Raw genomic sequence first — 17,972 nt, forward strand, 5'->3', positions numbered from 1 at the left:
GAATTTTAAATTTAATAATTCATTTGACTTAATAATTTTTTATATCAAATTATTCGTTATTTTATTTTTTAATAAATTCACTAAAAAAAATTATTCAAAAATAATTCATATGCAATTAACATAAAATAAAATTAATTTTTTAATGTTATTTATAACATAAAAATAATAAAATATTTAAACCTAATATTTAATGATTTTCAGATACAAATATAAATAAAAGGAAAAGTGAAATTATTTTATAAAGTATTATTTCTCAACATATTAAAAATTGAAGTCATTAGAATTTTATCGATTTGTCATAAATAAGTTCAATATGTAAGCACACTGTTTTCCTTCAAAATCAATAGAAAAACTAGTGTATATACATGTAATTGTAAAGCAAAAATTCTGGAAATATTTATGGAAGAAGAAGGCATGGTATTTTCATAATGCTATTACTGATTCGGTCTAGTCATTTTAAATTAATGATTAATTCTAAAAGAAAGAAGTTATTTGAAAAATTATTAGTCTAAATACACGAGATAAAGTTTCGTGAAAATAATTAATTTTTGTATCAACGGTTAGAGTTTTTATTTTGGACTTGATAACTTTTTTTCTTTTTTGTTTCATGCTAATAATAATAATTTTACTGAAAATAGCAATGATCAATATCAATTTGAAAAATTGAGATTGGAAAAATTAAGATTTTGCTGTTTTAGAAAACACTTGTTGTATTATGAATTGTTTAGGAAATTAAAAATTTTCGAAAATCAATATGAAATAAATATAAAAATAAAAGTAAACAGATAATTGGAAATAATCAATTAATTATAGAGATTACTTGAGATTGAATGTTATCTTGAAATTTTTCAATCAAATGAATTGATATTACATTTTAAAAACTGATGATTAAAATAAGTTTCTTTTTTTCAAGATTTGTTTATGTAAAAAAAATGCAAAACAATGATTTGAATAAAATCTGGAATAATCGAAAGTCGATTTTTTTTTTTTTGCAAAAATTTTGAGATCTTTAATATAAAGCACTTTAAAATATTCAATCATTTAAGCTATTAATAAAAATTTTTAAATAATCAAATTTCATCTCTCTAATATTTTGAACAATAATATCTATTACATAATACAATCAATATTTCAAAAACAATTTTTTAATATTTAAAAATAACAATTTTTAATCAAATCGAAAATTTAATAAAAAGTTGGCAATTTCAATAAAAAGTAAAATTTCTGAAACATTAAATGAAAATAATATTTATAACACAATACAATCAAGAAATATTTCAAAAGAAATTTTCATGATACAATTTTAATGAAATTAAAAAAAGATTAATATTATCTATAATCTATATCATCTCCACTTAATATCATTTATAACAAACTCAACTTATATGTTATGATATTTATAATATGATATATATAAATCAATATCTCAAAAGTAATTTTTATAATTTTAATTGAATAAATAATTCAATAAAATATTAATAACTTTAAAAAAAAAATAAAATTGAACAACATTCTATATTACAAAATTATAAATCAACAAGAATCATAACTCAATAGATAATTGAAAAATAATTCATATCACTTTAATAGAACAAAATGAAAAACTGTATATATAATATATATTATGCAATGAATAACTTCAATAAAACCTAATAAAATTCTTTCATTAACAAATGTTAAACAAACATTTCATCAACTCTTCTCGTTTCAACTCGATCATTCCTTTCTACAATCTATTCTATTTATCGATTATATGAATTCTACCTGTGTCCTCTTACCTGTGCCTTGGGGAAGATCTTGAACGTAGGTTGGGAAGCATTTCGTTGTCGCAGTAGCATGCGTTTCCTTACCTAGACCTTTATGTAATTGGTCGTTCAAAGTGTCCATAAGCTGTCGAAGTTTTTCATCTGAGAGGACCAGGTCTTTACAGATGTCTCTAATCTGTAAAAATGGAAATAATAACGAATTATCGATTCGAGTATAATAATGATACTATTATGAATTGGCCTTCAGTAAGATTTCTGTGCACATATATGCGTATGCATTGATAGCGCAGCTGCATATTACATAACTCGATATATTTATTATATTTGTTAAATATATTCAGGGAAACTAAACTAGATCCATCTCTTTTTTAAATTTCCATCCTTTTTCGTGACATTCAAATATTAATAATTCGTGCAATATTATTATTATAAAACTATATATTATTTATGATTATAAAACTATGTTTATTATTTAAATTTTCTTTATTTATATCCCGAATATTAATATGAAACAGATTAGGAAATTCGATTTTAGAAGCTAACGATAAAAGTTGATATACAAAAATTATTTATTAAATTATAAATTATAAGTTTCCATTAGAAGAGATACATTAGAAGAGATACATAGAATGAAATAGTTCTATCTCCATTATTCTGTATCATTTTATTTTACTTAATATAATTTTAAATTATTAATTTCATAAATAAATCTTAACCAATATATTTTTATTATTTTTCCTTCTAGCCTCTGAAATTGATTTTCTAAAGATATTCTACAAGATATTCTAAAGATATTCTATATTTTACGTATACATTACGTAAGTATGTACATGTACATTACATGAATATAAATAAGAAAAATTTAAATAATTAACATAGTTTTGTTATCGCAAAACATTTTCTTTAAATTATTTAACAATAATATTTAAAAGTATTTTTTTTATTTTGAAATAAGTAAATATTAAAAATTAATTACAAATAATAGTGTCCAATTTACAAATTGAGAAACTAACACTGAGCTAAAATATATAATTAATAATTAAACTAAAGAAAATAAATTATATTAATAGAATTTTATTAGACTTATTCTTATATGGAAAATTATAAATTAAAAAGAAGAAACACGCAATATTTATTATTAAAATATTAAATTAAATATAAATTTCATCTTTCCATCATGTTTTATGTATTTTTGTCTATCGTTCCTATTATATCTAGAAGATTAAATATAAATCGAGATAGATTCTATATTATACGTATATATACATCATATTAAAATCTAAAATTAAATTTTATTGTCCAATCACGAAATTAATGTGTTAATTCAATAATAATTTTATTTAATATTATATTTAATATTATATCATAAATTTATTTAATATTAAATAAATCCATCTCATAAAATATTGTAATCAAAAATTACATTTTGTTTTGTCATTATCTTCTTTAATTTCTCGTAAAATTAATATTTTAATAGTTCGTTATTTTTTAATATGAATCAAGACTCCAAATACGAATTTATACGAATATTAAAGAAGATTTCATCATACGAATATATTTTGAGGAATAAGTGTCCATTCTCGACTGACCGAATCAAAGGAATGCACGTGGAGTTTCCTGTATACTTCTATTGCGCTTCACGTGCACAGAGATGCGCGCGCATGCAGAGAAAACCGGGCGGTCAAACCGGAACAATAGTCGAGGACAATTATGAAGAGAGTGACGAGTTATCGAGAATGAAGAGATATATATACGATGATATAACAATAACATATAAAATTAAACTCGAGAATAAAATATCGATTTAATTTATTAATTATAATCTATCTACTGTTGAAGTATTTAAATATTAAAAAATATATTTAAGAAAAATAAATTAATTACGATTAAAACGCGGGAAATTTAAATATTCAAATATATATAAATTGTATTTAATACATATATAAAATATGTTAGGGAAAATATTTGATAACGAAACATTATAGTAATATTTATGAAAATATAAATACAGTTTAATTTATTAAAGTTTATAATATTGAGAATTAAAATTTTTTTAAAAATTATTATTATTATCTAAATTTTTATTTACGATATGTTCTTCGTTAAATTCATTTAAATGTATAATTGAATTTTATTAATTTTGGAACTTAACAAAAATATTATTGATCTTTATTATTTAGTATATAAATTTGTGAATATCGACTTAATAGGTTTCTATTGAAGAACATTTAAACATCAAAGGATATTTGTTGAAGAAAGAAACGATTTATATACTATCAATGAAAAGATGATAAAAGATTTTTAAAGCTTTCTGATCATTTCTTCATATCATTTCTTTCTTTTTTCGTTAAAAATCTTCAAATATTATTATTATTTAAATTTTATTTATTTAAAAATGATGAATATTTATATTAACTTAAAATTTTTATTTATATTTAAAAAATTATAATCAATTGGAGAATTTTATATAAAAGTTTACAAAATATTTAATTTGTCGATCTAAATCGAATCTTAAATCAATTTGAAATAATCTTAAAATGAAAAAACTGGTTTATAAATTGACCTTCATGAAATGAATTTACGTCTACATGCTTTTGTGTTCCCTTTCACTTTCTTTAATCTCTCAAAGAATTTTTCAATCCAATATAATATAATATATAAATTAAAAAAAAAATCACAGAATTAATTATCTATAAAAAAAAAATTTGAGTTTTCTTGTTATTAAAATCAATAATTTATATATATATATATATATATATATATATATATATATATATATATATATATATGTATATATATATATATATATATATATATATATATATATATATATGTATAAATTTAATTAAACATTACACATAAACTTTAGTCATATGTAATGTAAAACTTAGATATAGGTCGAAAGATATACGCGGTTATATTTTTTTTTCTTTTCTCATTGCCATTCTTTATCGATCAATTCTGTTCTTTGATACATATAGCTTTGCACAAGGTTCAAGCTTTGAATTTCAAAAATAGGTCAAAAATTCGCATTGTCCAATAGTAGGAAAACAATAATTCTATCGCGCTATTTATATTTTAAAATTTTTTCTCTAATTTTTATTTCAATTTTTCTAAAAAATGTAATTTTATATCATATCGAATAAAAAAAAAATCTGTCAAAAATTCATATTTGAAATTTAAAAAATTAATAATATATTTCTTGTTTTTATTAATTAAATTTATATCTTAAAACAAAAAAATTTATGCTTAATATAAATAAATAATAAAACGATAAAACTATATTTTATTATATTTTTATTATATATTTTGAGAAATTTTTCGTAATTGAAAAATTATTTTGAATTACATTGTTTATATTTCCAAAAATTTTGAATTTTTAAACATTTTGATATAGAGAAAGAAAAATGGACAAATATTTTAATTACAATAAACATTATAATTTCATAATTTCATACACACATTTCATAATATATTGTATTAAATATATTTTTTTTTTTCACTTCGAATATTAGTCACAATTTTTATAGAGCTTCTATTTTTTTAAAAATTGCAATACTATTTTTTAATTATTATTAAAATTTTTTGCAATAATTTTTCACATTCCAATATATATTTTCTTCTTTGTGAAAAGTGTTTTTTTTCTTATATTTGTCTTATTTTGATAAAAAAAAAACATTACGAAATTTATATCAAACTTTTAATGAAATGAAATAATAGCTCCATTAATCTATAACATAAAACTTATTTCTATATATCTTTCATATAATAAAAACTTTCATATAATAAAATTAAAAACTTCATATTCATAAACATATTCCTCGAAAGTCTCGAAGCGCAAAAAGTTATTTATGTAACGTTAATTATACATAACATTTATATGTAATAGCTTACAATTAAAATAATTATTTGTTATAAATATAATTAACTTAATAAATATTTTCAGAAATGTAAATAATTTAATTTTGAAATAATTATTTCGATATTTAATTTGTAAAAAAATTTATATATATTTCTAATTTTCTCTTATTATATATAGAATTTTTTTTTAATTATTCAAAATATAATTCTCAATATATTATCCTTCGACATAATATGATTATATTTTAGATAAAAATAATGTGATTAAATTTATAGAATAAAAAATTAAACACGTTTCTTAATTTTTTCATAGAAAATTTAATTTTAAAAGTAATATTTAATTTAAAATACAATATTTTGTAATTTAATTTGTAATAAGTTTTTAATTAATATGAACGAAATAAAAATTCGTATTTTATTTCATTGACATATAAATTAGGATTTATTTTTACGAAGAATCAATAAATGGAAAAAAAATTATATTTTTCTAACTTATATAATAATATATGTAAAATTTTCGAAGCATTAAGAATAAAGTTAAATGGTTAATTAAAGCTTTAACTAATTAATATCATTTTTTTTTAACTTTAATTAAGATTTAATTACTTTAATTAATTTGGGTTTCAAAATATAGAAAAAGTAAGAAATAAAAACAACTGAAATATCGTACAAATTACTATTACGATATCTAACTCTATTACTACTGATATGATAAGAGTAGTTTTTATTAACTGTGACAAATTTTTCTTTATGATTTCTTTTTTTGTAAGAATTTAATTTTTTACAGTAATATTTGATATCATTTTTTAAAGTTTTAATTTAAAAATTAAAAAAAAAGAATTTTATAAAAAATTTTTGTATTTTATTCATTCATTTATTAATGGATATTATTCAAGTTTTAAAATATATTTTTATCTTATAAAAATATTTATAATATTTAAATTAAATTAAAAAAAATTTTTTTCACATTAAATAAAATTTAAATAATATTAAATTATAAATTATCTTATATTTTTTATTTTTCAATATTATATATCAACACTTGATGTTACTTTGATGAACTTAATTATTAATTATTAATTTAGCTATAAATAATAAAAAATAAAAAAAAATAATGAAAAAATAATTCAATATAATGCAATTCATATTTTAATATTACATATATTTTTTTAATTCATAATTTGTTTAGAAAGTTCATTAAAAACAAATTGTAAACATTTACTTCAAATTTCAATTTAAATTTTGATTTCACTTCCAAATCACAAAATGAATTATTTATATTTTAACGTTTTGTTTTATTTTTTCATATTTTTTAGACACAATATTAAAAGCTATTTATTCGTAAAAAATTATTTATTATAAATCTCTTATTTATTAATTTTATTAAATGAATTGTGTAGATATCAATCGATATTTTTTCTATTCAATTTCTTATAGAAAAGATTCCTAAAAAAAAACGAAATTATAACCTATCTTTCTTTCTTAAATTTATTTATTTTTACGAAATAAAAATTCAAACTTATAGAATACATAATAATTTTCATAGAAGAATTATCATTCAAAAATAAAGGTTTAAACTATTAAATAATAAAATATTATTAAAAGTATTAAAAATTTTAATAATTCCTAATTTCCTAATTTTTTCTCTCTCTCTTTCTCTATCTCTCCACAAAAAAATCAAATATTTCCGAACACGATCGACTTCGGGTACATCTAACCTTAACGTTAATGTCGAAATTTTTATCGACTTTCATCGATTTCCATCTTGCTCCTTCTATTGGTGATAAAAAGCAAACAGAACAAAAGAAGCATCGAACGATTTGGGTCATGACACATTGGCACAGAGTTCGTGATCGATAATTGCGCTGTAAACAGTTCGCACGTGAGAGTTTTCGAGCGAAATCGGCTGCATGCGGACGCACTCTTTCGACTCCGAACAGCTTTGACAATTTTACGTCAACGTAGAATATCGGTGTTTTTAAAGCGGTTTTCGTGATTCGTTGTTTAATGCATCGCAACTGCACGTTCATCTCTCTATCGCTTCACGAATCTTTCGCGAACAATCGAATATGAAACAAATGTCTTTGTATCTTTAGATTAGATATGTACAGAGGGCGTTTTGCTAACGAATTAAGTTAATTCTTTAGGATAGAATGAAAAAATTAGAATTATTTTTTAATACATAATGAAAATAAAGATAATTTCTTCAAAATTAATTTTTTAAAGTGCCATAAAGCAAAAGTAAATTAAAATTTTAAATTTTAACTCTTTTTTTTTTTAAGCATATTTTTAAACATATATTTGGACTTTTCAATTCTATTTTCATTAGATTTTATATTATCAATTATAATATTTATTTTTTTTTGCTTAAATTTTTTATTATTTTAAAATTAATATATAAAATAATTAAGATTTTTTACAAAATGGTAATTTCTTTTATAATATATTTCAAATGTAATTCGAATTTCTTTATCAAAAATTTTATATAGTAAAAAACAAAAATTTTTAAACAGTTTACTGCATTTCACAACATTTTTGTTCCTTGTAAAAGTTATATTCGTTAAAAAAAATTTTTTTAAAAATAAACATTTTCAGTATTTTTAAATAAGACATATTTTGTTATATTTTCTTATCATTTATCAAAAAAATAATCAATACAAATATATATCATAAATATTATATATATCATAAATTTGAAGATATTTATTCCTTTTGCTATATATATTTTGAAAAATCAATAGAACTAAAGAACAAAAAGTTTTCAAAAATAATCTATTTTTAAAAATCACTAAACAAAAATTTTTAAACAGTTTACTGCATTTCACAACATTTTTGTTCCTTGTGAAAGTTATAATATTCGTTAAAAAAAATTTTTTTAAAAATAAACATTTTCAGTATTTTTAAATAAGACATATTTTGTTATATTTTCTTATCATTTATCAAAAAAGTAATCAATACAAATATATATCATAAATATTAGAAATTTGAAGATATTTATTCCTTTCTCTATATATATTCTGAAAAATCGATAGAACTTGGAATAAAAATTAGAACATGCAGAAAAATTAATAAAATATACATATAATTAGAATTATTTTTTCAATAATATTTAAACCAATATTTTAGTAAATATGAAGAACATTGCAAATGTTCATTTTAACTCGGAAATTTTCATATTAAATATTTAAATTTCAACAATAATATATTAGTTATTAACTAATATATAAAGAATGGTTAATAATTTATCATAAAGATTTCAATATACAATTAGATACATTATTGCATTATGATTGTTATTATGAATTATAATGAAATTTCAAGAACACCTATCAACCCTTTAAATATACGAAATATAGTTTGCCCCTTGTTCGAAACTCCCGCCAATTTCCCTCTTTCTTCGTAGATATAGCATTGATCTAGTAGCGACGTCATCGACACACCCGCTTGCCAACCAATAGGACTTTATGAATGAACAGTATAATGTATTGTATAGCATGTACTGTACACAGGCCACATGCACGCTATAGGAAGAATGTCCAAAGGCCAATGCACAGTGATTCGTATAAGTACACGTGGTGGAATGCCACCAGTGGTCGAACTGATGACTTTTTATATATTCTACGTTTATGCAATATTCTCGTATGCAAATCCACTAAGACACAATAAGACATTGGAATCGCTTCTCCCGCGGAATAAGCATTATCAATCTGCTTATTGAGATTTAATCGATTCTCATTCACAAAGTAATGATAATTATATATTTATATTTACATAGAAGAAGAAATGGAATACAACTGCATTTTAAATGTTTCCACGAAGACATGTGTGAAAACATATACATAGCAGAAATGAATTTATTTTACTTTTCGTCTCACGCAACTCCATTTTTATTTACTATTTCTGGCAGAGTATCGCACACGTTGCATAGTCGGAGTGTCAAGGCCGGCAGGCAAAGCGGATGAAAACATTTCTCCAAAGTACGATGACCTCTTTTGCAATCGCGAATGCTTGTATTATTGTCATTACTGGACATAGCTTTCGAAAATACTTTCAGTTACGATTTGCTCTTCCGTAATACAAGAAATCACCGTTTGGTTATCGAACAAAACTATGTATGTGTATCGATGCAACACGTTGCATAGTACGTAACTTGGATTATCGAATATTATTTCGATATATTTTATATATTAAAATTCTACGATTTTTAAAAAAAATTTTCCTATTTATAATTTATTTGTTAATTTAATTACTTTAAATTTTATTCCTTAATATTATATATCGAATTATATGCTCTTAAACAAATCACGTGTTATTAAATTATTAAAATTTACCGCGTAAAATTATAACCGTTGATTTAATTGAATAAAATTAAATAAAATTGAAACTCATTTTGAAAAAAGTTCGAACTTTTTTACCCTCGCTTATTATTAAGCCATAAAATATTTAATGCCATATCTTATACATAAGTACGTGGCACATGTATTAAGAATACATGTATAAAATCGCGTATTTATCGATCCTGAATATATATTCGCGGGTAACATCGAGCGTGCTACTTTCCCTTTTTTTTTCAATGATTATTCCAATCGATAAGAATATTGAGTTCTGAATTGTCACGTTTCTGAGACACTTTATGAAAATGATATTCGATAATAGCCAATGGCTGTAAAAACTTTTCAAACTCAAACTCGTTTTCACATCCGTGACAGTCCGCGTTGTCGACCGAGCAGACGCCTCAAGATTTCACAAATATCTCACGATTCGTAAAAATTATTAATAAATATCTACTTATCGGTCGATACGATCGAAAACACATTTCTTTTTTTTTTATCACCCACTCGCCTTTTAATTATAGGCATCATAAAATATTTTATGCAATTCAACGTGTACAATGATTAACCGATGATTAACTGCTTTTACGATGAATAGATTCATAGTTTCGCACATTTGTAGAACACACATTACACACGTTACGTGCAAATTGACGTAGAAACATTTCTATTCGTAATTTGCTCTCATGGAACGAAGTTCAAACGAAAAACGATGACATGCCACATATGAAGAAAAAAATAGCTCGAAAAAAAAAAGATAGAATCCTTCTTTTTAAATAAATTCTGTTGCACAATTTTCTTTTTTTTTTTTTTTCATGTTTCATACAAAACACAAATTCACAGCGAAAAAAAGACAAACGTATTAACGAAATTCCATCGATCGACACGAAAACTGGCTGTGTCTTTCGTTACACGAGCCATACTACTTTGTGAACGATCTTCGTTCTTGGCTCACCTCCTGTTTAATCATGTCACTGGAGGATAACGACGTTTTCATTTCCCTCCCCTCGTTGCACCCCGAACTGTGATCCTCTAGAAGCTTCGTGTTTAAGGCTTTTTTGGTACACGGTCCAGAGAGAAAGTAAAGGTAGAAAAAGAGCACAGTATGATTCGAGGAATTGTTACGAATCCGGTTCTCTCTACGCAACACGTTCCGTTGTGAATTTCGAACACACGAGTCCGTGCACGCGCGTGACAGTAACTACGTTTTCGTTCAGATAGCCACGTACGATTTGTCGTTCACAAGTGTGCCTCACGAGTTTTATATCGCGACTACTAGCACGAAGGCGCCTGTTTCACGCGCGTACCTATACTTCCATGGACGAACGTGGTGGGAAGAAAAGAGGCCATGAAGGAGACGGACGGGCCAGTGATGGATACTACAGGATTCCTAATACCGATCGAGAAAATTTTTCCCCAATTTTAAATCATACTTATCAATCTATTTCGTTTTTAAGAATAGACGAATCTTATAAATTAGAACATTCATGATATTATAGAAAGAGTAACTCACTGATACCAGTGTTTGATTTCTTTTCGACAATTTGAAAATTATGTTTGTATCTTTGGTTTATTTTATGAAAATTCTTTGAAAAATATTTTAGATGTTGTTTTAAAAATCGTTTTAACGTTAAAATATGATAATATATGTTCGAAAATTTGAATGTTTATCATATGATCATCTGTTTGAACAGTTGTCGATAATCGTTCAATTGAAAAAAAAAACAATTTCAATAATAGAATATAATAAAAAGTATTAGATATTTAGAGAATTTAATAATAATTAGTTTTCTTTATAAATAAATTGAATTTAAATTAATTAAGGAATTAAGGAATTAGATAAGAAATCTTTAATATTTGAAAAGAATAATTAAATTTTTTTCACAAGAATATTTCCTTTTTCATTCTAAAAAATTTTTATATTCGATAAAAAAATTAATATCGATAATGTATCTTGCTTCAAGTTAATTTTCATGATTTATATCTGTACATATCTGATAAGATTCAAGTCATCGAAAATGTATATGTTTCAATTGAATTGGTTATTATAGTTTATATTAGCTATCGTTATGTACAAATTTAAAAAATTCGTATTACATTTCTTTTAATATCTATATTTTCCCGTAAGATATAAGAAGGAAAAGTATAAATATATTTTTTTTTATAAATTCTCCGTAATTTTTGCTCGTGTCATTCATGAATCGATAATCAGTTACATAATAAATAAAAAATACGACAAATCAATAATACGAGATATCTTATAAAAATTGAATTAATTCTTGCTCGTTGGGGATTCTACGATACGTGATACGGCACTGCGCAGTGCCGCGTTGGTGGGATGGATGACTAGTGGAAAGGGCAGAAGAGGGGTGATTCCCCGCATTCGCTCCGTTATTATCCGAAACGCTATCGGTGAATGTGCCGTGTACGAGATGGAGGCTCGTCCTCTCAAGGGCAGAAAGGTCGCACGATTCCGCGCCTACAATTTCGATGGAACGATTGCATCACTCAAGGCGCTTCCGTTACATTGTTGCGTTAAAATTTACGAATTTAAATCGTCTATAATTAATATTAATTATTATTCCTTTATGAAAAATAGTCTCGTTATAATTTACATCGATCGATAATTGATCTCAGTCTAGTTTTTTCTAGTTTTATTTTTCGTTACATCGTGATGATGAAATGGTTAAGGTTTTTAGGTTTATAAAATATCTTTTGATGAATAATTATTTTATTATCAATTTAAAAGGTTGATAAAAATCGAAAAATTAAGATATATTTATATATTTCGTGTTTTCGTTCAAATGAATCATCGATGAAATATATATATATATTTTTTAACTTGAAGTTGTAATTGTGATTAAATATTAAATATTTATTTTTTATTTTTTATTCTTTAATAATTCTAGATTACGTATATAACAGTTAACAGAGTTATAAAATGATTAATGGAGTATCATTTATATACTCTATTATATACAAGCAGACAAATACCACTTGTTTAAGAATTGAGAGTTAAACTATTTAAACCTACTTAGTGATACTTTAGAATAATAAAGATATCCAGCTCTTATATAAAGTTAAAGTTTAAAAATGTTTAAACTGTTCAATTAATTTCTTGTTTTATCAAAGGAAAAAAAAAAAAAAAGTCACATGTGATATCCAGTCACATATGAAGAAAAATCGATAGTGATATAAATCGATATAAGGATAATACCGATTTAAACAAAATTTTCAAGTATATATTTGTAATCGTTACGTTATTTCAGTTCAAGCATCAAGATTATGCGACCATTAACACGTGCAACGTTTCTTCTAAGATATTTATAAAAGAAACTTGAAACGTGACACTTGAATACCTTCGATGATTCAACATTTTTATTATCTACTACTATATAAGTAATAAATGTCCAATTGTCCGTCATTTCATTCAATAACTTTTACACAATAAAGATTAAATATTATAACATATCTTTCCTTTTTGAGATCGAAACAATTCTTCACTTTATTCAATAATTGTTTTTACGACGTCGTACATGCTTTATTCTTTTTCTTTGCGGTAATATTATACAGCTTAACAAACAAAGACGCAATTCACTCGATTAATCTTTCAGTCAATTTGTGTATTATTACACTGATATCATATAGCTCGCAACAAATATCATTCCACTCTTCTATTGCGTATGACTTGAATTCTAAATAATGTCTTTGCGTTATATTTATCGTCAAAGAATTATCGTTTCTAACAATCATGTGATATATGATGATATATGTTAACTTCCATCCATTATATGTTCACATAAATATGTGAATATATATATATATAATGTGTAGGATGTTTACAAAATATGTACATATTTTATTTCAATTTAGGTGTGATAAATTTTTTCTGCGCCATGAGCTACAAATTGCTAATTAACCAGTCCCCTAGTATCATATTCTACTCGTTTAATAATCTTGATGCATTAATAAATACAACGAACAGTCGTATGAAAATACTTTTAATATACTTTTGAATATAATTTTAGAGAAAATTTTGCATCGTATTTACTCTACACACACAATTCTGCATAAAAACATACAATAGTACGTTTCAATAATGAACACGTGTTGAGATTGTATTGTGCCTATTAATGAGATAGCTAACTGTTGGAAAGTGCCGCATTTTTAGCATGTTTAGTACGTGACAAGAGTGAGAAACGATAAGTCTGAGTGAAATAAAAAAGACATCGACACTCGTTGGTTCTCTCTGCGATGTATATAAGAGATTCCGTTCGCTTGAAGTAGTTTCAGGAAATAGTGGGGATGACTCTGCGTATATCGAGGCAAAAAGGTGTCTACTATTCAGCCGCTATTGTATAGAGGGGACAAGTTCTATATTCTACGTCTAGAGTTACAAAACTAAAAAAAAAAAAATGTAAGTATTTGCGAATCGCCAATTTTTGTTATCAATTTTAATTTTTAGAATTCTTTTGAAGTTTCTTTTAAAAACAAATATTTTTAGATATTACTGAATAATATTTTATAAACATAAATATATTGATAATTATATTAAAATAAATTATATTAATACAAATATAGAAGTATTCAAATGTTTGAGTTATGTCGTATTATAATAATTAAATACAGTTATATTATACTTTTATAATCATCGTTGAATATATTTTTATTTATTATGAGCCTAGTCAATTATAAAAAAATGTAATATAAAAGAGCTATTTTAAATTTATATATAAATATACGCGGATTGAAAAATAAAATGTGAAAAATAAAAAATAAAAATATGAATTTAATAATTTTAATAAATATAAATAAATGTTTATTACATATTGATAAAAAATTTTTAAAAAATCAATATTTTCAAAATTGTATGTGTCGGTCAATGATATTAACTAAAGTGGAAATAATTGAAAATTATTTGCGATGAATTGACTGGTTAAGGAATTCGTTTGAGTCACGATTATCAATAAGTTTCTTGACGTAAATGCATGAGAACTTGATGTTAATTATTAGATTAAAATGATATTTTTTTCTATTAGAAAAAAGCTTTTAAAATAGAATTTTTCTTGATCTTATTATTTTATATAAAATGTACACAAGAAATTTCTTCTTTTAGTTTAAATTATAATAATTCTTTTTTAGAATTTATTATTATTATTATTATTTTTTTTTTAATAAAATTATCAAATTATATTTTAGTGATTATTTTTATCATTTTTTCATAAGGATTTAATGAATTTTTATCAAATTTTTTTTATTTGTTAATCGATATATTTTTGTTATTTGTTTATCAAATATTTTCCATTGTTAAATATATCAAAATAAATTAAAAAAAAAAATTTCATAACTTTTCTGTAACAGGATGACGAAATTCGTATTGATTTGTATTTTGAGCAAGATGTGCAACTGAAAATGAATGCAGATTTCGTCAGACGATATTATTCTAGAATAAAACTTTTCTGACAAAAAATGACGTAAGTAAGAATAAAATTTATTTGAAATTTTCTTTTCGTTCTAATATTTTCTTATTGTAAAATGTTCTATAAATATATAATCATTGTTTATAAAATATTGGTTTTTAATAATATGTAAATAGAATTTCAATAAAAGTCAAACGTTCTATGTTAAAAAATATGTAATTCAAATCATAATAAAAATATTAAAAATTAATTATTAAAATTAATAATCAAATTCAAATAATTAATATTATTAATATGTTTATATAACATGAAATAAAATTATTATTAATTAATGAATGATTAAAATTGTTATTAATAAAAATTTGAAAAATTAAAATAAACAATAAATACAAAAATAAGATAATTATTCGTTAAAATTTCATATCAACTTATTCAACAACTTATTTCTTATAATTTATCATATTTCTATCAAATAATCACGTTAAATCATAATAAAAATTAATGATGATTATTATCAATGATTAAAATCGATGCATATTTGGAAATTCGCTTATAGATAAGATATTAATGATTTTGAATTAATCACTCAAAGTCAACATTATTCAACGATTAAATTAAAATTGTTATTTAAATTTCATTTCTGAATTTATTTTTATATGTTAATTTTCACCTACTTTCTCGAAAAAACAACAAAAATTCCTTAAATTTTTTTCTTAATACAAACTATTCAAAGCTATATTTGAAATGAAGTTTTTGTTCTATTGTCAAAGAAAGTTGCAAGAAAGTTTCTTTCAAAATATTCGCTCTTAAGAGAAGATATAAAGACGTTTATGTTTTTTTAAACATAGTTTTTCATTTAAAATGACTCTTTAGATTCTTCGAGTTTTCATTTCAATGAAAATAATTCGCTATTCGAATTAATAATCATATTGAAATAATCCTAAAAAAATGATTTTGAAAAATTCTATATTATCATTGAAATTCTGTATTATCATTAAAATCTTGATTCAAATCTAAATTTCTTATCAAAGTTATTTATAAAAACAAGTACTGATAAATAAGTAAAACTTTGATCATTGTAATAATTTAAATAAAGAGAAATATCAAATTGGGATTAATTAAAAAATAAAGTGATTGATGTTTTGTTTGAATTTTTGCAGATAAAATATATAATAGAAATAGATTTTTTAGAATAAAGTTAATTCGTTTAAGATAAGAAAAAGGGAGTTTTAAGTTTCATTTTGTGTTTTAAAATAGAAAGTTTTAGGGCAGTAGGATATTTTGGGATTATAATTTAGGAAACTTTATTGCAGTATAGTATTTATTAGATTGTTGTGTAATAAATTTATATAATGTGTTATTTTCAAATCTTCTTAATAGTGATTTCTAATTATATATTATTTATTTTTTAAGAAATTATAGATTAATTATTTAAGAAAAAATCTATTTATAATTATAATATATGTACATATTGAATTGCAGAATAATCTATGAACATTAAAATTGTTTCAATAAAAAAATATAATTTTAAATCATAAAATAATAATCTAATTCGATAATTATTTATTTACATTTTATTTAAAATTACAATTTATTATTTTCTTTAATAGTTTAATGATATTTTTGAAACAATTATATTCAATTCAATTTTTATAAAAATCAATATTTTATTATTGTATTTTTTTTTTAGCAAATAATTTTAATTTCACAGAAACATTAAGAGATATTTTGATAAAATAAAATGTGCTCAATTCATCAAAATATACAAATACATAATTTTTTAATGTTTCCAAATATTAGAATTTATTTTTTTATTCATTTTTTTAATTTATACTATATAAAAATGTATAAAATAATTAATTTCATATAACGTTGTTAACAATTGAAATAATTGAATAATTATATAATTGAATAATTGAATATAATTCAAAAAAAATTTTTCAATTCCAGGAAATTCTGGCAAAGCATAAAAACATTATAGTTCATTAAAATAATACCAAATTGCAATTTCTGTAATAACACAAAATAATCTTTTTGAAATGAATGGAATGTTAATGCATTTTACATGACATATTTCTTGACATTCTTCTTTTCAAAATAGTTGGGAATTCCAATCTTTAGAAGTTTCGAAAAATTACTTCTGCATAATATTTGAACAAAAATCAATTATTTTTTTTTATGATAAAAGAATTCAATAGCTGTCACAAAGATCAAAAAAAGATTATTAAAATAACGATTATATAATCGACTCGGTAAATTATTCTTTATAAAATAACACCATTTATAGTAAAATCCATCAGATTTTTCTATCCATCTATTTACGTAATTAAAATATCAACGCAATTCGTAATTGATCGAAAGAACGTTCAATCGAAAATCAATATAAAAATATCATGTAATTACTTGCATTGCATCAAGTCTTCGCGGTTGTATTTGCGCGTGCGCTTGTTCGAGCCTTAAACTTTAAGGGATAACTCGATACTCAGCTGGCTTTGTCAAATGTCGCCATATGATTGGTTCGTAACGAGGGCTCGTACGATCGATTTCTCTTGATGACGTCATTCTTACAAAAAACGCGACTTTCTTCCCAAAAA

General features: G+C 22.5%; 2 protein-coding genes across 5 annotated transcripts in view; one reads left to right on the forward strand and one right to left on the reverse strand.

The window, feature by feature from the left end:
* The window catches only part of LOC551005 (hexokinase type 2), a 51,824-nt gene that overhangs the window by 8,310 nt on the left and 25,542 nt on the right, over window positions 1-17,972 (reverse strand). For 3 of the 4 annotated variants that reach the window (XM_006557583.3, XM_006557582.3, XM_006557585.3), the window contains exon 2: window positions 1,779-1,941. In XM_006557583.3, coding sequence (XP_006557646.1) covers window positions 1,779-1,941 — 163 coding nt within the window. Of the gene's footprint in view, window positions 1-1,778; window positions 1,942-10,913; window positions 11,236-17,972 lie in introns of those variants that run through there. The other variant, XM_006557584.3, reaches the window with a different exon arrangement.
* LOC412453 (BRISC complex subunit FAM175B) overlaps window positions 14,142-17,972 on the forward strand; it is a 34,089-nt gene continuing 30,258 nt past the window's right edge. The window contains exons 1-2 of the mRNA XM_006557581.3: window positions 14,142-14,375; window positions 15,320-15,432. The gene's annotated coding sequence lies outside the window, so the exon portion shown is untranslated. The remainder of the gene's footprint in view (window positions 14,376-15,319; window positions 15,433-17,972) is intronic.

The sequence above is a fragment of the Apis mellifera genome, linkage group LG15 (genome assembly GCF_003254395.2).
Source record: "Apis mellifera strain DH4 linkage group LG15, Amel_HAv3.1, whole genome shotgun sequence".
Taxonomy (NCBI): Eukaryota; Metazoa; Arthropoda; class Insecta; order Hymenoptera; family Apidae; genus Apis; species Apis mellifera.